The sequence below is a fragment of the Paroedura picta genome, chromosome 1 (genome assembly GCF_049243985.1).
Source record: "Paroedura picta isolate Pp20150507F chromosome 1, Ppicta_v3.0, whole genome shotgun sequence".
In the NCBI taxonomy this organism is placed as follows: Eukaryota; Metazoa; Chordata; class Lepidosauria; order Squamata; family Gekkonidae; genus Paroedura; species Paroedura picta.
The window spans coordinates 141,845,386-141,866,414 of NC_135369.1; the positions used below are offsets into that span (position 1 = coordinate 141,845,386).

General features: G+C 40.5%; 1 protein-coding gene across 7 annotated transcripts in view; it reads left to right on the forward strand.

The window, feature by feature from the left end:
- The window catches only part of COL12A1 (collagen type XII alpha 1 chain), a 171,030-nt gene extending 151,640 nt beyond the window's left edge, over positions 1-19,390 (forward strand). For 6 of the 7 annotated variants that reach the window (XM_077306567.1, XM_077306593.1, XM_077306572.1 and 3 more), the window contains 8 exons: positions 952-1,005; positions 2,899-2,970; positions 12,273-12,308; positions 12,402-12,468; positions 13,714-13,902; positions 14,555-14,623; positions 15,474-15,644; positions 18,353-19,390. In XM_077306567.1, the coding sequence (XP_077162682.1) occupies positions 952-1,005; positions 2,899-2,970; positions 12,273-12,308; positions 12,402-12,468; positions 13,714-13,902; positions 14,555-14,623; positions 15,474-15,644; positions 18,353-18,534 (840 nt within the window). In that variant the 3' untranslated portion in view covers positions 18,535-19,390. Of the gene's footprint in view, positions 1-951; positions 1,006-2,898; positions 2,971-12,272; positions 12,309-12,401; positions 12,469-13,713; positions 13,903-14,554; positions 14,624-15,473; positions 15,645-16,021 lie in introns of all 7 variants that reach the window. The other variant, XM_077306580.1, reaches the window with a different exon arrangement.
- Positions 19,391-21,029: the final 1,639 nt, after the last annotated feature.

A 21,029-nucleotide genomic window follows, 5' to 3' on the forward strand; every position in this document is an offset into this window, starting at 1 on the left:
ATACACCTTTGGCTATATGACATGTAGCACATGCACAATTTTCCTACATTGACATGATACCCATCAGAGGCTGCTGCAAGGAGTGGCCAAGTATCTGGATGAATAAAACCTGAATATGACTTAACAAATCACATGTTTAAGTGGAATAAATTAAGAGCCAGGGAGGCATATTAGCTAAACAAGTGATGGATCAAGTAATCCTTGGTTTGAATCTCACGTCTGCATGAACTGAACTCAGGTAGTCATTTGTCTCCATCCCTCATTTGCCTTTACCTATTTTACAAAGTTGTAAGTATTACAAGAAGGTAATGAATGTGAAGAACTTTGAATACTATAAAGCAGGGGTCCCTAACTCCTGGACCAGGGACCGATACCAGTCCATGGATCAGTCGGTACCGGGCTGCGGCTCCTCCTCGTCCTCCTCCCCAGCTGCTGCCGTGGGGGCTGCCCTGCCACTCTGCCGCCGGCTCACCTTTGGTGCTTTCCGGCAGCTGCCATAGGCTGGGCTCCCCCTCGGTGTGGCGCTGCACAGCTGCTGCTGGCAGCAACCCCCATTGGGTGGCGGAAAGTCAGGGGCACCGGCGGGAAAGCAAGTGGAGCAGGGGTTACATGAGGGAAGTTACAATTTTACATCACTCAAAGACTTATGGTTTGATTTTGATCATTATCTCTATGTGCATTGTCAAATTATCCATAAACCATCAGCACAAAGTCGCTAATTGAATCCAAACACACTTTGGATTAAGAAAAGAAGTTTCTTTTTGAAAAGATCCCTTTAGTACTATACTAAATTGCATAGTGGTTTCCATACCAAAAGTGGAATTAATACAGAACAAGGATTTGAAATAATTCACGAAAATTATAAGTAAATAATGAATACCATAAACTCATTGCCATACAATTAATTTGTCTTTTTAATTTTTAATCTAAAAATCTTCATTTTTCAAATAGGGCTTTACTGGAAAAGATGGTCCATCAGGACCAAGAGGTCCCCCTGGACCAATAGTAAGTGTTAATTTATAACATTATTCAGATGTAATATTTTGAATGTTAATTTGGAGGATTTTGTTTTGTTGGATCTTGTATTTGTCAACTGCATCAATCTCATATCAAAATGTCCATTTTCTGTTTTCCATATCTACCTACCTAATCTTTTGTACGACTAGGTGAACAAGTTATATTAGATAGCTGTTTAATTTTGTGTGTTACGCAATACCTCACAATCTTGTTGTCAGGTCATTGAGACAAAATATGCAGCCTGTTGACTTTCCCCCTGTGCATTCTAAGTCTCTACAAATATCACAGAATAGAGAGGAACACTGATGACTACAGATGGTTAAATTGAAGATGTTTTTAAAATCTGGCTGCAGCTAATGTGGTCTGCACATGTTCATTATGCTGGAAAACAGTCAAGAGGAAATCATTTCGAGTACAGTTAAGCTTTGAGAATACAAGAAGCTTCATGATGTTTTATGAGGCTTGAAAATTTCTCTTATGGAATGTGTGCCTTTGATGTGATGAGAAAGATGTTAATGTTGAGAAGACTTGGGGTTTGTGGCATATTGGAAAACACATTCTCAAGAGAAAAGCTCCTGGTTTCTGAGGTATAGTGCTTAACAAAATAATAGTAGTAGTAATAATAAGCTAACCATCAGGAAGGAGTCGCTCTGAAACTGCTATTTAGTTTCCCTATATAAAATTCCACATGTATTAAGTCTGCCTGTATGTCTGTCTGTCTGTTTTCTTGTCATCTCCCACTTCTTCAAATGGAAATAATACCAAGAGGAAGCTGAGGGGAGCAAGAATTCTGTAGTCCTTAAAATGGAATAAAGCACACTCCCCCACAGGCCAGATACTAATAGGAACTGCAGTGAGTATCTGAGTATGGAGCATTCAGCTCCGTGGCAACTAGACAGCCTCTTGTTCTCTTACTACATGTATTTGAATCATGTTTAAATTAACTGGAAGAATAAGTTGCCATTTCAAAATACTGCTTAGCCACAGAAGCTCCTGAAACAGACACGTTTACTCCTATATCTTCTAAAACCACAGGCCAGTTAGTATAGCCAAGAAGCAGAAAGGAATTTGTTAGGCACATTGCCAACTGGAAATATGACACCTTTGCTCATGAGAACATAGAAAATAAAATCCTGGTTCCAGGTGTAGTTTGAAGGCACCAAGATACAGCAGGTTGGATGAAGCCAAGCAATGTCTGGGAGCCAGTTTGGTGTAGTGGTTGGGAGTGCAGACTTCTAATCTGGCATGCCAGGTTCGATTCTGCACTCCCCCACATGCGACCAGCTGGGTGACCTTGGGCTCACCACAGCACTGATAAGGTTGTTCTGACCGAGCAGTGATATCAGGGCTCTCAGCCTCACCCACCTCACAGGGTGTCTGTTGTGGGGAGAGGAAAGGGAAGGCGACTGTAAGCCGCTTTGAGACTCCTTTGGAAGAGAAAAGCGGCATATAAGAACCAACTCTTCTTCTTCTTCTTCTTCATTCTTGTATACACCTGTTTGAATTGCACGGTGAAAGAAAGGTACACCATAAAACAAGTAAAAGGAGAAAACTAAGGTATCATGATATATGTCGCAAAGTATATGAAAATGTAAGCAAATGAAAGTGGACAAGAGAAAGAATTTGTAGATGAATTTCTTTACACCACTTACAATTCTGTTGTAGGCAGAATTACACTCTTCTAAGTCCTTCAGTAGAGTATATATTAGTAGAGTCTATTAGTAGTGTCTTAGTAGAGTATAACTCTGTTTAGGCTAGCATGGCTAGTTTTCATTTCACTAGTTGTGCATAATGCAGATGATTGTTCTGATCATATCTACTGAGCCACACTTTATTAGTATGCTCCTTTGTAACGTGCCTTTCCAATGTTCTTCTCCACAGGGTGCCCCAGGAGTGCCTGGAGTAGCTGGCCCGACTGGAAAACCAGGGAAGCCTGGAGATCGTGGGTCACCAGTAAGATAAACAATGACTACATTTCTCTTTATCTGTTGTAAAAGATATACTTAGAAAATCAGACAAGCAGGAGCCATTTCTCAGCTTGGCCTCATATACAATAGTTATCCTGAGAGCTATTTAATATTTTGAAATTAATACTTTGATTCTGATTTTAAGCATTATTTTGAAACTAATGTCTCAATCCTAATTTTAATTTTTGTTGTTTTTTGTTTGTTTGTCTGTTTTTGTTTTTGGAGTGGTGTGTGTGTGTGTGTGTAGTTCAAATCTCAGATCTAGAAACTACACTTATAGGTTTTCATTTTTAAAAGAGCACTTGCCAAGGCTTATATTTCTGCATTATGGAAACATCTCAGAACTGATTCAGCAAAATTACTGGATTTAAAAAAAAAAAGCACAGGCACATGTAATAGGCTGCCTAAGGTGGAATTTCTTAGATACAGTATCATAAGAGCTATTGGTTTGAAAATGTTTGAATTTAACAATGTAACCTCAATGTTGTGCTGTGGGTTTTGCTTTGAGTTTTTCATCTGAAACCAGCTTAGGGAAAAGGCGATGTGGTGTGCTAGTAGCAATTGCTGGAGTCACTCTGTCTGATGTAGCCAAGATTACTATGAGAAAGCACTCAGTTGGTATCAAAGGATGCCACATTCACACTCATTTCTTGAGACCATGTGGAAAAAAAGCAGACTTTCTTTCGCACTTCTTTCTTGTATCAATATTATTAAAGCTATATAGGGTAGTATTGAAAAGGACAGCTGGGAGACCTAAATTTATTTTAAAATATTAGGGGAAGCAGGATGTTGGATTAACTGGACCTTCAGTCTGATCCAGCAACACTGTTATGCTTTCCCACTGAGAAATGGCCTCATTCATGTACCATTGATTTCAGTGCCTAGCTCTCTCAGAATTGGTAACTTGGTAGGACTGTTTTAATGGTATGTAGAAAAGCACTATTGCATGCTACTGTCTGTACATCAAGCTCCTGTTAAGTGGTCTGGGAACAGGGACTGGTCTAAAAAAAAAAAAAGAGCTATCGATGCTACTGCTATGCACCAATCACTTTTCAGTCTAGCTTTCTGTTTCACTTTTCTTTTTCCCCCCTTTCTATTTAAGATTAATCTATGTACCATTTTCAGTGTATAGTGTAATTGGATTCAATTGTCCCAATTCCCAACTGGCCTGACATCACATTTACTCTTTCTCGAGTTCTCAGACGGGATCTCAGCAGGAACTCTGGCATACAGTCTTTGCAGATGTGTTTTCAGACTCATGCAGCAGATGTGATTTCAACACCTCCATTTATGCTATCAAGAAGTGCCAAAGGGGCAACTCAAGGCCATATGTGTGACTGGTCCGCCAAATGTAGCCTGCAGAGTTCTAAAGGTCATCCAAGCCTTTGCTTTAGCTGTGTGGCCCAGTTCCAAAGCAGTATTCTTTATCTGTTTTTATAATCTTTCATACTGTAATTTCATTACCCATTGATCTTTGTTAGCACCAGTCATACAAAAATCCATATAGCATAGTATAATCCAGACATGAAACTGGGTGCTCTCTCAGTCAGTGATATTATGTGAGATTCCTGCAGCATGAACATAGCAGCAAGAATTCTACCTCATCTCAGACAATAAGGCCCATAGGTTTGTGCCCATGGAAAGTGGCTCTTTCTGTGAGAGCTTTCAATAGAGTAGTCTAAATGCCATGACACAACAGGGAGAGGGTATCAGACTAAATCACGGAGAAGGAAGTAAAAAGCTTTCTTTTGATGGGAGAAGTAGGAAGGGCTATTTCTTTCTCACTGCCAGCCCCACCCCTGTAATGGTAGTAGATGGTAGTAGATCCCACTATGTGGTAGTAACTGCCACCCTTCATGGTAGTGAACCATGAGACTCCTCAGCCCATACTGTTTACTTCTGGTCTTAAATGGTTGCTTAGACAAAGAGATCTACCACTATGAATGCTTCATCCAGTCTTTGAGCACACATTTCTTGAGTCTGTTGGCCCATAATGTTCTAAATCAGAGAAGACTGGAATATCATCTGACAATTCCAAATTGCTATGAAACAATCTTCAATGGTGAAGGATTAAAAGAACCATTTGTTCAGGAGTTTAGGAAATATTTGAATATAGATATACATAGTGGGGAAAATCTGAAATACGCTGTGCTAGTACTTTGTGTGGGACAAGGTATCAAAAAGGCAAATTTGGGGCTGATCCTAAAGATTACAAATGAAGATCATGAGCTGCTGCTTGGCTACATTGCTGCCATGAAAATGGAGGGAGGACATTCTGCTCACTTCTGAGCACAATTCCATTTTACCACCTCATAACAGAAGTGGTCCCCAACCTTTTTAGCACCAGGGACCACTCAACGCCTTTTACTGAGGCCCGGTGGGGGGGGGTAGTTTACTCCTCTACTCTCAACCACTGCCCTAACGCTCTCTGATCGCTATGGTAATGTTTAAACATCCCTTCAAAATAAGATACAGACATGCCACAACAATGAACATAAGGAACATTTTATTTTCATGGAAATTTTAACTCATGACAATGACAAATCAATGGGAACCCTGAGCTTGTTTCTCTGCAACGAGATAGTCCCATCTGGGAGTGATGGGAGATAATGACGCCCAAAGTGTGTTGTAAAGGGCCAGGGGGGGGGGAGAGAAGGCGTCCTTCGGGGCCCACCTCGAAGGACCACATGTGGTCCGCTCCCCACAGGTTGAGGATCGCTACTGTAGAAGACAGAGGCAGAACTTGGTGCAGTGGTTAAGAGCAGCAGCCTCTAATCTGGACAGCCAGGTTTGATTCCCCACTTCTCCACATAAAGCTAGCTGGGTGACCTGGGGCCAGTCACAGTTCTTTCAACCTCATCTACCTCACAGGATGTCTGTTGTGAGGAAAGGAAGGGTAAGCAATTTATTACCTTTGGGTAGTAAAAAGCGGGGTACAAAATCACCGCTCTTCTTCTAACAGGGACAAATCATCTAGCTGTGTATCGTAGACTCCCATATCGATGAAGTAACCCTCCCAGAGATTACCAGTGTTTAATTCTGGAACTGCATTTCACATATGATAAACATTATTTCTGAAAAGTAAATGCTTCCTCAGACAAAAATAACATAGAATCGTAGAATAATAGAGTTGGGAAAGACCTCCTGGGTCATCTAGTCCAACCCCATGCACTATGCAGGGCACTCACAACCCTATCGCTCATCCACTGTAACCTGCCACCCCCTTGATCCTTCACAGAATCAGCCTCTCCGTCAGATGGCTATCTAGCCTCTGTTTAAAAATTTCCAAAGATGGAGAACCCACCACTTACTGAGGAAGCCTGTTCCACTGAGAAACCCCTCTAACTGTCAGGAACTTCTTCCTGATGTTTAGACAGAATTTCTTTTGAATTAATTTCATCCCATTGGTTCTGGTCCATTCCTCCGGGGCAAGAGAGAACAACTCTGTTCCATCCTCTACATGGCAGCCTTTTAAATACTTTAAGATGGTTATTGGATCTCCTTTCAATCATCTCCAGGCTAAACAGACCAAGCTCCCCTAACCTTTCCTCATACAACTTGGTCTCCAAACCCCTCACCATCTTTGTTGCCCTTCTCTGGACATGCTCCAGTTTATCTACATCCCTCTTCAATTGTGGTGCCCAAAACTGAAGACAGTACTCCAAGTGAGGCCGAACCAGAGCAGAATAAAGCTGTAACATCACCTCCCATGATCTGGACATGATACTCTGTTTGATACAGCCCAAAATCCCATTTGCCTTTTTAGCCACCGAGTCACACTGCTGACACATTGATAAAAATATTCTGTGTCAGGCTTATTGACAGATGAGGGAGATGATCCAGTTGTGTAATAGCTCTGTAAAGGTAATTCTTCCTAAATAATATAGTGTGCAATCTTACTTTCAAGAGACTAAATCCCATTGGATAGACCTCAGTAGGATTCTGTGTAGATCTGTTTGATTGGTCTCCTAGTGTCCTGTTCTTTCATGTATTTTTATATCTAAGTAGGGACAAAGCCCATTGCATTCAGGAATACAATGAGTGCTAGATTGGGGGGAGTGGGGGTGAAAGAACTCTGTGGATGGTTTCTCCCCCCCCCCCCAGGACTTGGAAAGGCTGCAAGTTGGAGGCCCCTGGGAAGAGAACTCACTGGCAGGGGCAGCTCTCATGCAGCAGGGATCTGTAGCCTTTGAGCCTTGAAGGGAAGTGGAAGGAGGAGAGGGTGGTCAGGGGTGGGGAATGGAAAGCAATTGGCTGACCACTGGACAGACAGGCAAGCCAGTTGGAGGAGGAGGCACTCAGGGCGGGACAGTCGCCCTGAGTGGGTGTTAAGTGGTGCTTAAGCCCTGAGACCAGCTCCTCCTCCAATCCCTTACCAGAAATCTATAGTGGTACAGATCAGGAGATTTTTTTAAAAACCCTTAGGAAAGTTATTCTTCCCATGAACAGGATACTTTACAATCCTGAAAATATCTTGTTGAAAACTCTCCTGTTTCTTTTGAATGAATTTAGGTTTGAAACTGATTTCATATGTTCACTAAATGGCTTTTCAAAAATGATTTGGGGTAGCAATACCCTGTTGTACAAAAGTAGGAATCAGTTTTGGTCAGAGACTTTGCAGTGCAATTAAAGTCATTAGGCTTACAAGGCTATAAACTCTGTTTAGGATTGCACCATTAAGTATTTTATTGCTTTGGGCATATGACTCCGTGTCTCTGGTTCTTCTCTTCAAATACCAGCAATGCTAATTTTTAGACCCTTTATGAAGACCCTTTATGTCATTTCTGTAGTTGTCTAGAACTATTGGGACATAGTTCCTCTAATTTTCAGTAATATATGACTGACTTTACTTAAAGCTAAATAGTCTGTTGTTATATGCGCTTCCAGAGCCTTAAATAGACAGCTAGGTTTTGCACATGGACTTTAACCTGGATCAGTGTGACTAAAGTGGGTTCCTGGTTTTCTGCTGATGGTTCAGTTTCAGACAAACATTTGGAGTGATCTCAGATGTGATTTTCCATGATGCCTACTGACAAAACTGAACAACAGATATATCCCTATATGATCAGTGTCATGTCATCTTGAAAATCTCCAGCATTCATCTTAAAAACGTTCATGAAGTTTCACAAGGGAAATATGTCAGAATCTTTCTTGGCTCTTCTGTTTCCTAACTGAAGAATGTAAACAATGAAGCAAAATTCTCAAAGTGTTGTTTTAGGGATGTACATATTAACTCATATTTACAGATTAGGTTATGTGTGTATATTTCCAGAATATTATTTTTGGTAGCATGAGGTTAATATTGTACATAGCAGTTCATAGTCACTTAGAAATTGCCTGGCTCCTTTCTTAGCACTATATTTAAATATGGTTAGGCAATTAATAGGCCTCTTGTGGTGCAGAGTGGTAAGGCAGCAGACATGCAGTCTGAAGCTCTGCCCATGAGGCTGGGAGTTCAATCCCAGCAGCCAGCACAAGGTTGACTCAGCCTTCCATCCTTCCAAGGTCGGTAAAATGAGTACCCAGCTAGCTGGGGGGTAGACGGTAATGACTGGGGAAGGCACTGGCAAACTACCCCGGATTGAGTCTGCCATGAAAATGCTAGAGGGCGTCACCCCAAGGGTCAGACATGACTCGGTGCTTGCACAGGGGATACCTTTTACCTTTTAGGCAATTAATAACCTAAACAAAATTCTAAACCCTTTGAAATTCACAGTAATAGTCTGTAGCAACTCTGCATAGGATTGCAATAAGAATATTTTAGTTCATGAAAATAGTTACCTTAGAGAGGAATCCTAAGCAGGTGTATTAAAGCCAGGCATGACAACTACTTATTTGTTTTTGTTTGTTTGCTTTTATTCTGCTCATCCTGGTAAACTTGTACTCTGCTTGTCAGCAGCCCATCTAGCCACCATGATCCATACAACAGTTACTTCCAGGCTAAATTACTTCTGGAGAGGGGCGGCGTAAAAATCTCATACATAGAATCATAGAACCATAGAGTTGGACGGGGCCATACAGGCCATCTAGTCCGACCCCCTGCTCAATGCAGGATCAGCCCAAAGCATCCTAAAGTAGTGATCCCCAACCTGTGGGCTGCGGACCACATGTGGTCCTTCGACTAATTGGAGGTGGGCCCCGAAGGACACCTTCTCCCCCCCTCCCCGGCCCTTTACAACACACTTTGGGTGTCATTATCTCCCATCACTCCCAGATGGGACTATCTCGTTGCAGAGAAACAAGCTCAGGGTTCCCATTGATTTGTCATTGTCATGAGTTAAAATTTCCATGAAAATAAAATGTTCCTTATGTTCATTGTTGTGGCGTGTCTGTAACTTATTTTGAAGGGATGTTTAAACATTACCATAGTGATCAGAGAGCATTAGGGCAGTGGTTGAGAGTAAAGGAGTAAACTACCCCCCCCACCGGGCCTCAGTAAACGGCGTTGAGTGGTCCCCGTTGATAAAAAGGTTGGGGACCACTGTCCTAAAGCATCCAAGAAAAGTGTATATCCAACCTTTGCTTGAAGACTGACAGTGAGGGGGAGCTCACCCCCTCCTTAGGCAGCCTATTCCACTGCTGAACTACTCTGACTGTAAAAAATTTTTTTCCTGATATCTAGCCTATATTGTTGTACTTGTAATTTAAACCCATTACTGCGCGTCCTTTCCTCAGCAGCCAACGGAAACAGCATCCTGCCCTCCTCCAAGTGACAACATTTCAAGTACTTAAAGAGGGCTATCATGTCCCCTCTCAACCTCCTTTTCTCCAGGCTGAACATTCCCAAGTCCCTCAACCTATCTTCATAGGGTTTGGTCCCTTGGCCCCAGATCATCCTCATCACTCTCCTCTGTACCCTTTCAATTTTATCTACGTGCTTCTTGAACTGAGGCCTCCAGAACTGCACACAGTACTCCAGGTGTGGTCTGACCATTGCCGTATGGGCCTATGACATCTTGTGATTTTGATGTGCCCAAAATGGCATTTGCCTTTTTTACCACTGCATCACACTGCCTGCTCATGTTTAGCTTACAATCCACAAGTACCCCAAGGTCTTGTTCACACAGTGTTACCTAGAAGCGTATCCCACATGCATACATGCATACATACATACATACATATATACATGTGAAGAAGAGTTGGGTTTTATACCCCACTTTTCACTACCTGAAGGAGTCTCAAAGTGGCTTACAATCTTCTTCCTCTCCTCTCCCCACAACAGATACCCTGTGAGGTAGGTGAAGCGGAGAGAGCCTGCTCTGTGAGAACAGCTCTGACAGAACTGTGACTAGCTCAAGGTCACCCAGCTGGTTACCTGTGGAGGAGTGGGGAATCAGACTCCATTAAAAAGACTAGAAATCTCTGCTCTTAACCACAGCACCACTGAACCAACCATTGCAGAATGGTCATTTTAGCCAGCCTTGGGTATGAGTGAACCCACCCAAACTTCAGTTGGGGCCTGGAGATCTCCTAGAATTACAACTGGACACTTTGAATGGTAAATCAGCAATATTATACCCACCACCTTCCACAGAATCCCCAAAATCCCTAGGAATTTCCCAGTATTCCAATATAGTCTTGTAGTATGTTGCTGGAATAAGAAAGAAGGTATCACTCCTTTGGCTAAGAACCATATATTTATAGCAGATTTGCCCAATGTAGAGGCTTCAGGCTGCCTGCCAATCATAGGGTTTGATGTTACACATACCTAAATCTTTCTAGGACTATTTCTGCATTAGGAGACATACTTTCTTTTAGCCTTGCTTTGCATTTCCTTTGGATGCTGCGGGTTGACTCTAGCCTTTCCACATTTGGTCTTTCCTCCCCTTATTTCCCAGGCTACAATTTGTGACATGCTTTCCTCATTGAGTCTAATAGAGGCAGGCTCCCATCAGGCTTTGCTCCCTTCCCCTTTTAAAAAATGTGTTTTTTACAAAATGGTCCACAACAAAAAGGAGAAAATATCCTGACCCAAGTCAAGAACCCCTCCCCCCCCCAAAAAAAAAGAGTCAAAATAAGGAAAATGTGCTCAAGCCTCATAGGGTAAAACATGTTGTAAAATGAATATTTTAAAATCCAAGTGTACATTCATACTAATGCCACCACTGACCAGATACATACTTAGGACACTCACTGGACACTGACGGCTTTTTTAAGAACTTTTTTTAGAACGTTCCCGGCCCCAGGGAAGCATGCCTGGCCTCAACTAGGGCCAGGGCTTTTTCGATCCTGCTCCATCCTGGTGGAATGAGTTCCCAGGAGAGCTGTGGGCCCTGCAGGATCTTTCAGTGTTCTGCAGGGCCTTCAAGATGGAGCTCTTCTGCCGGGTCTATGGTTGAGGCCGGGGTCAGTGCGGAAGATCGAGAAATCCCCCTTTCTATTCCATGCTATTTTACTTTATGTTTTTACTCCATCTTATTGCTTAGTGCTATTAACATGTGGTACTAATTTACACTTAACTATTCAGACCTCCTTCCTGCCATCGCCTTGAGTAGCTAGCGTGGGACGGGTGGTTTTATATTTTTCGCCATGTTTGCCTTATTGTATTGTTATGATTGTAAGGGGTTTTATGTCATTTTATGGGGGTTTAAATGGTTTTATGGACTTTGTGACCCACCATAAGCCAGCCTCGGGAGTGGCAGGAAATAAATAAAATAAATAAACTTAGAAATAAATAAACTTTGAATAAATAAAATAAATAAACTTAGAAACAGTGTTGTGATCACCCACCACACACTTTTTTTAAAGGCAGGTTTTTCCAAAGGGAGGGAGGGGAGGGAGGGAGGGGGGAAGGTGGATGGCGACAAGGAAAGGGTTGTTCCCAAATGATTCAAAATGGCAGGGGGAAAACCCGATTGCATGCATTTCTGCATTGGGTAGCCTTGATTTAGACCCCGTTAGGCCCCACTTGAAAAGATGAAATCCAGTTTTCTGGGGATTCCTTTGCTGCAGGACATGTGAGGGAGCAATTCAGGACTGCAGCTGAATAAGCAAATTTTAGTGCTGAAATGGACAAAAAAGTTGACCCCTTAAAAATGGAAATCTGAATGATATCGCTAGTGTGGAAACAGTCTAGGCCTTTCCACTTAAATTTTAGTACAGACCTTGGTTACTGATTCAAGTCTTAGAGCTTCTGGCAAGCACATCTCATGCTGAATTATTTCCCAGTGCACACTCTTGTACTCATCCTGATGACTACATTTCATCACTTGGTTTGGTCATTTCCATGATATTTGGCCATTTCTATGATAGTATCCTGTGATATATCCTGATAAAATTTTGTTACAGGGCCCCGCTGGATTGAAAGGTGAAAAGGGTGATCGCGTAAGTACAGCCTCAACTGTTAGTTCATTTACATTTCATCTAATTTATTAAAGTAAATTAGTTCCTAATATAAGCCTTCCTCTAATTATCAAGGGAGACATTGCTTCTCAGAATTTGATGCGAGCTGTTGCAAGACAAGTCTGTGAACAACTGATAAACGGTAAGCAAGATCGATGTATATTTCAAGATATATTTAAATATTATTTCCACTTGCTCAGCTCTATTGTGAAATTCAAGGTTAGTCACAGGAGGCAAAGTCATCAAATTGGGCAGTGGTAGGCACATCCAAGTGAGCGAGCGCTTGCTGGCACTGTGATCAGGAGAGCAATGCGTCGAAGCTGGGATGCAGGTAAGGAAGGGCATGTAGCAGAATGACACAGGAGTCAAGTTAATTGAGATGGCAATTTGCAGATCTCCAGATACTTGAGATGTAACATAAAAACTGCAGACAAGTCACAGGAGGAGCTGAGGAAATGCTTGGCAAAACTTCAAGGAGCCTAAGCAGCTTCTAGACTGGGTGGTCACAGTAACAAGTTGTCCAATAGTAGGAGGGATTTGTGAAGGTTAGCTGCAGTTTACATCTACAATGGAACCGGTAGCGCTGAAATCTAATTAGGTGGTTTCAGTTTTTAATAAATGCTATTCTGGCAGCAAATTATAAGCTATCCAGTGTCATGCCTGTGTTGACTTTTGCATTACGAACTGCAGATAGAGCCAAGGAACTAAGTAGCTGCAATAGAAGGAGAATCAGGTGTGTGCAATAAGGACTTCCCATTATCTTAGAACAAGAGTGCAACCTACAAGAATTTGTGGAGAAAGGAAAATTTCCTTTCCTGTCCCCTTGGTCCATGCGCACTCTCTCTCCCCCTATGCTCTGGCTCCAGTTCTACTTTTGCCTGTTGCTCTTTTTGTCTCTAGTCTTCCTGTCCGTTCTGGCTGCTGTCTCCCACCTACATGCTTTCTTAAGTGTGCTGCCTCTTGCTCACCACTCTTTCCAACATTCCAGCTTTTCTTCAGCTTGCCCTCGCCACCTCTGCTATGCCCTTCAACTCCTCTCCCCACTTCTGCTTCTCGTCATCCACTGTCCTCGGTTGTCAGATGCCATTTTGAGTTGCTGTATGTATTTTTTGTCAAGCTGGAGGGGTATCCCCTATTTTCTTTTTGCATTTTTCTACAAACCTCCCCTATTTTGGATTTGTAAATCTGACCAGTTTTCCATTTTTATATGATGGTATCTGTTGCACAAATGTCCTGTTTGCTTTGTATAATAGTTAATATTAAATTAATAATAGACAAGAAGGGATCAATGTGCGGTAGGAGCTGGATTTTGAATTTTAAAAATTAATTTCCCAAAGAAATATGGTATTTTGTATATTTTGTAATATTTTGTTTTATTTCCCCAAAGGTCAAATGACCCGATTTAACCAAATGTTGAACCAAATCCCCAATGATTATTATTCAAACCGCAACCAGCCTGGACCCTCAGGACCTCCAGGCCCCCCTGGACCTGCTGGGGCAGTAGGAGAACCTGGACCTGCAGGCAGACCAGGGTTTCCAGGTACACCTGGGCTCCAAGGACCACCTGGAGAGAGAGGTGGGTCATGTTTCATACATGCACATATTCTATGAAGCAGAAGAATGTTGTGCAGCTGCTTTAGTCCCCAGAGTTAGGAGGAGATAAATATTCTCTATTTTGTTTCCCTTTATATTTGTTTATTCATTTCTGAATGGGTTTGGTTATCTGCTTTTCCTTTTGTTTTGTAGACTTATTTGCATTGTAGTCACATGTTCAGGTCTGTGCATCATTTATATGCATATAAAGGTCATTTACATGCATATAGTTTATAAGGAACAGTAACAAATATGGGCATTTTTCAGAATTATTGCAAGGAAACATGAAATGGCACTAGGGCACAGAATCACTTGTTCCATATACACAAAATATGAAAAATTGGAATTTTCAGGCTAAAATATCTGGGATAAGAAATTTTAGTTCATCCCTAAACAGAACATCCTTGGGGCAGCCTTCACATGTTAACTCACACCAGTTTTTTTTTAAGTGAGGATTAGAATAATGAAAATGGTTAAAGGTCGCTTCATGGGCTTCAAGGAAGGTGGTATAAAAGACTGATTCTGATAAAATATTGTCCTATAAATTATATGATTAACACTTAGACACTAAGTACACTGAACTGTCGAATCTTTCAGAATTTGGGATTTTTTCCCCTTCTTTTTATGTGCTTTAGGGCTGAATGGAGAAAAAGGTGAAAGGGGAATTGGATCTCCAGGACCACGAGGTTCGCCTGGACCACCAGGTGTGTTTTCCAGATGTAATGTGTATCAGATTACAATATAATGTAAAGGAGGTGACTATGTATTGTGGAAAGCAAAATTAACACTCTTCCTCTCTGGCATACTGGGAAGCGATGCAAGCAAAGCTTGATGTAAATGTCCACCAAATCTTTGCTGATTGAACTCAACCTGACTGTCAATTAAGCTTTTAGTAATTTTAAAGTCAGAATTAGGCTGTGCTTGTAGTGGTCTTTGTGTCCCAGGTTGCAAATTACTCCATAGTGCATGATCACAGTTGCTATTGGTGCAATTTGATTATTCACTGATGTCATGGCAGGGGTAGTCAAACTGTCTCATTGTTTCTGCCTTTAATTTAGTAGTTGAAACAGTTTATGTTTCATTGCAGGATCTATATGAAACTTGCAACAAATTGTAGCCTCTCTTAGTTAGAGCTCTCCATTTCTGTTAACCATGAATATAACTTGTTCCAAAGAAAACATTATCTCATCCATTTTGAAACTGTGGGGTAGCAGAACAACTATGTTTTAATTGAAATGTAGTGTGCTTTTCTAAAGTAGAAGTGCCCCTTGAGATCCCTGTACCTTACAAAGAGCGGATATAAACCACCAGGCTCAATTCTTGCCAAAGCAGTTTTCTGTGAATAAAGACCTTAAAATTAGGGAAGCAACTAATGATGAGTTACATCTTCGGTTCCCTGTGGTTGTTTCATTGACACCATATGTAGAAACCAAATGGAAGTATTTCTTAACCATATGCCTGAGCTGAAGTCTAGACTGCCGTTTTGCTTCCACTTTATCGGAATGTATCCTATTGAATCATATAGATATTTCTTCTTTTTCATTATAAAATCAGGTCCACAAGGGGAATCCAGAAGTGGCCCACCAGGTGCTACAGGCTCTCGGGGATCACCTGGGCCACCTGGCCGTCCTGGGAATGCAGGAATTAGAGGGCCCCCAGGGCCCCCAGGATACTGTGACTCATCACAGTGTGCTAGCATTGCTTACAATGGTCAAGGATATCCAGGTAGGTTGTTGAGAGCTTAAGCAGCATTCATTGCTTCACTGAAATGCTTGTTCAATTTGAGTAGCTCTGAGTAGATCAGAATAGTGTAGCCTTTCAAAAGAAAAGAATAGTGTAGTCTTTCTAACTGAAGTCTAGAAATAACTATTAGGATTGTCATTAAGGTTAGCTGTATTGTAGTTATTTACTCTCTCAACCTGAATTATATGTTTATATAAATAAAATAGTAAATATTGTTTATATTACAGAGAGTTTATTTTTTCTATATATAGCATTAGGAGAAAATTATTTTGTTGTTAGGATTTAAATGACAATGTTCTTCTTCTTCTCCTCCTCCTCCTTGGTGTTCTCCTCCTTCCATCCAACTACTTCTGAACAAGGTTGACAACTCCACCTAAAATAAAAACGACACAGTTCTTTGCCATTTCTGCGCGTGACCTCCTGATTAATGTTGGGATTATCTACATAAAACTAGTAGCTGAAATTTAATTTTCCATGTCCAAATGCTATTCTGTGATACAGTGCAGACAACTGAAAAGGTTGCCGTCTACCAATTTCTGCTGTTAAATGCCATAGAATCTGTGATATAAATGATGCAAATTTCTTCTGAGAAGAAGCAGTTTCGGAAAATGGGCTGCCAAAGTACAAAAACACTGGGAAAGTCACCTAAAACAGTGTGAGCCATAAATCTAGAGGCCTCTCTTAAGAAAGGAGTTGAGGCCTACAAGTATTGTTAACTAGCTTGTGTGCACTGTAGCACCTTATAATCCATAAACATGATATTGCTGTTTGATATGTTGTTTGCCCCTATTGTTATGTGCATGTATACATGAATATATTTATATATGTATACACAGATTCATGGACATAGGGTGAGGGGGGTGGAGTTAGAACGAATTGAATTGAATCTAGACCTTACTGAACAATCTGATTTTTAAAAATAAATTGAAAAGTTACTTCAGAGTCACCTTCCAAGGTGCAGCCTATTATACATATATACATATATATATATATACACTTGTAACTTAACCCTCATAGGTGAATGTAAACAAATTAAAATATATTTTTGCACACCTGTTTGTTCTTGAAAACTAATACCATCTTTGACCTGTTTCAGGTTCCAGCTAACACATTTTCTAAGTCACCAGTGCTGCTCACAGTTTGAATACAATGAAAACCCTGTTTCTGAGATGTTTGTGCACGTGCTTATTAGGAAATAAGTCTGTATGGATATTTCACCATAGATAATAGTTAACTGAACTGTGTTGGCCTCATAAGATGGGGAGCTACACTAACAACTCTTCTTGAATGCAATAAAAGTCCAAAATGCCAAGCATATGATAAAGCAGAGGGAAGGAAATCCAAACCCCTATTCTTACTCTTTCTTTTAACCCCATGTAAAAAAAACAAACCAAAAAAATCTCTCTAGAAATCGCAGTGGCAATGGAGGCTTATAAAACTACTAACTTGTAGATGAAACAACATGACATGTTTAACATGGTGGGAGGAACAAAGGACTCTATGTAAATAGTAAACTAATTGTAGCTTGTAAATGATTTGTATGGGATCATGTCCACTAACATCCATTAACATCAGTATGTCATGCTTTTGCATTAAAGCCTGCTGCTGCTGACTGTGTACCATAACCTCTGTGTTGTGAAATCTTTCTCTGCTGTTTGTTGTCTCCTCCTCCTCTTCATTCTCACTGTTTTCCTGATTCAAGTCATAGAGCTTTTTGTATATGTCATCTTGTTGCAAATGCTCCCCTGCCTCAGGAAAAAGAACTCTTAACTTTGCTTCTGGTTTTCCTGCAGTGTTTGGTGGTACTCCAGTTTCAGCTGTTGTTCAGTCTGCTATAAGGAGCACAATCATAAAACCATATTTACTTGATAACACCAGTAGTGGTAGCGCCATATATGGTTCTCTGTTGTTTAAAAGCAATAATGTATATTCTGTGGTTGAGGGTTTCTCTCTTGTCCCCCAAATCTAATTAGCTTTCTTAAGTGGAAAGGAATACATAAAATGTACATTCAAGCCATGATCCAGTTAAAATTAGTCATGGCTCTTTGAATTTAATGGAAGAAGTTATTATTGACTATCAGGTCTTATGACTTACTCAACTTATTGTCTTCCTCAACATATTGAAGCTTCAATGCTTTCCAAAATTGTCCTTTGGCCTTCATGATTATTTATTTTTTGCATTATATTATATATATGTGAAACCTTGTAAATCAGCTTTTCTTTTTTAAATAACTGCTGCTTCCCCTCCCTTGAGAAAATATTTTAATGGTTTATAATGATACCTGCCCAGTAACTATCATAGTTGACTAATCCTAGGAGCAAGTCTATTTGAATAACAGGACTTACTTCTGAGTGAATACACCTATAGAGTCAGATTGCATTTCAGTACATTCTCTCATTCCTTGTGCTCTCTAAAGTGCATTTGGAATAACTATACACAATTTCCCCTTCCACAGTGAGGGCTGCTGCACACACTCTTCATTTGTATGAAGCAAATGGTTTTGTGTTTTGAGAAAATGTACTTGGAAATCAATTGACTTCTATTGAACTTCCTTCCAACCACATACAGTTAGGATCAAATCCATAAAATTTCCCCACCTGCTCCAGCATTACTTTTTATTTAATTAACCATCTGGATTCAAGGATATGTGATAACTATAATGTTCAATCGGACAACTATTTTCAACCAGAATCGTATGCACCTGAAACTGGACCCTATCAGCCCGAGAGTGAACCCTATATAGTCCCAGTGGAATCTGAGAGAAGAGATGACGAATATGAGGATTATGGAGCTGACATGCATTCACCTGGATACCCTGAACATATGCGCTGGAAAAGATCGTTATCAAGAAAAGCAAAAACAAAACCATAATCACATGCCCTTTTTCCCCATTCCCGCCTGGTTGTTTGTTTTTGTTTTTGCTATTCTCACATATGAGATACAAAGTGGGTGTGCCCGACAACTGAAGAAGAATGCATTTGCTTCTTTTAAGTATCAAGCTTATGTGGGAATAGCAATGAAATTGTTATAGTTTTTGTTCTTGCTCTTCAAATGCTTGTAAAATACTTTCGCTTACAGCGGCTGCATAGAATTTTAATAAATGTATTCAGATTTATCACAGACCTGCATTCTCTTCAAGTAAATTAAAAACAAACAAACAGAAATATCCCTTCATAGCTGCTGATGATCTGAAGGCTTCGGATAGCTTCGCAATGGAGCTTGCCTGATTCTTGTCTTCCTCATCAAATACAGTTCAGTCACATTATAAATCTTCATGATCTAGTAAAACAAGAAACTCTTCACCACAACAGGCCTCATTTCTTTTATCTTATCTTATTATCTTGCAGGGCATATAGTGCTCTTATACATCTCTTTTAACAACCACAAACCTTTAAAGTAGCTGATATCATTGTATCAAACAGATACAGTTTTCTTAAAGAGCAAATTAATGCCTTAAAATTTCATTGTTTTAGAGACATTTATGCCAAATTGCAGTCAATCCTGCATAGATGGAATTGCATGTTTGTGTTGTATATTTAGTATGATTTTCCCCCAGAATATAATGTTTCTTAGTTATCAAGAATAAAGCAGTTGGAAATTGTTTGCAAGACTATGGATATAGAATTGCTGCTTTTATATTTTAACTGCAAATTGTGAATTTTACTGCCTTATATTATTTATTTCTGAAACAAAAGAGGCATTTTTCAATAAAACTACTGAAAATTTATATAGTCTGGGAGTATTATTGTTGGGAAGCTTCCAGATTGCAGGGGGTTTATTGTAACGGAGAATAAATCAATCCACAGAATTATTACACTGCATTAAAACAATTTGCACTACATGACTATTTTGAATGTTGAATCATGAAAATTAGATTGTGTTAGTGGTTGAGGTCAGCATTACATTTCAAACTAGTTTCCATGATCTGAGGTTATAATTTTATGTGTTCCTGCTATATAGAACCCCTAATAATTACAGAATTAAGGTGCAATGATAGATTATTTTAGAATCCTATAATAATTATAGCATTAAGATAGCTTCCACTAGGCCATTTTAAAGCCATCTGTGTACTTTTAGCCTCTGTGCTTTAGAAATGGTTCCCATATTTAAGATTCCTTTCCAACCTTTATATCCAGGCTTAACCTTTTTTTTAATGTCCCATGTGGAATAGCTTGGGGTTAAGGAAGAAGGTGCAGTTGGAAAGTTATTGGCTTGGAAAAGTTTAAGTAACTCCTCCACTTAAAATAACCCCATCTAGAACATATTTTTCCCCAATTGGCATGTCATTACATGCAATTGCAGTTGAATCCTGAGGCAGTTTTCTAAATGATTAGGCAAATTTATAAAGGAGAGGCTGCCTCTTAAAACAATGTAGCACATATTTTTCACACAGCATGTAATGAACTTATGGAATTCATTATCACAAACCATTATATTATCATTATTATTATTATTACTAGGGGCAAAGCCCGTTGTATCCAAGAATACAACGGACACTAGAGCTTGGCAGTGGAAGAGGAAGGGGAGGAGTTGTCCAGTCTGTAAGGGCATGGGGTCGTCATGTGTGTTGTGTGGGAGGTTGTGGTGGTATGGTGGCAAATGAGGGCATGGGTGTGGAGATATGGGTGTCAAGAACCTGTGGTTTGGAATATTCGTTGAGTGTGGGAGAAGAATGACCTTTGGGAATTGTGGCATAGTGGTTACAGATGAGCTTTCCATGTCTTCAGATATGTGATGGGAAAATCAGACTGGAGAATCTTCTTAGGGGGAGAATACATGGCAACCCATTCCTCCCAGTTCTGGGTCATTTCCCTTCTTGTGTGAATTAGGCCACAGACACCAAAATGTCCCTCTGCCCTAATACACATGGGGTAGTCACAGTACACAGGTGTCCACCCTGTTCCTTCTTTTCCATTTTTTCACTGTTGATAAAATGTTATGTGCCCACATGCTTCTTTCATGGTTGCTCCTTAGAAGAATGGATTTTTGTACCCTATTGCTTACTACCCAAAGGAGTCTCAAAGTGGCTTACAAACACCTTTTCCATTTGTCTCTCCACAATAGTCAACCTGTGAGGTATGTGGGGCTGTGAGAGGTCTGAGAGAACTGGGAATGGGCTGCAGTGACCCAGCAGGCCTCAGGTGTCTCAAAGCATTTTCCAGTCATCTTCCCTTCCCCTCCCTATTTACAGTTTCAGGCTGTAAGTATTTATTTAGATCTTCCTGCACTTTCCAGACTCACAGGACTGATGCTGGTCTGCCTGTCTGCGCCCCAGAATACAAACAGTTGCTGGTAAGGGCTGGCCATAACCCATAGACCAGGAGGGACACACCTGCACCACTCCCTCCCAACTGCAGGCAAAAATG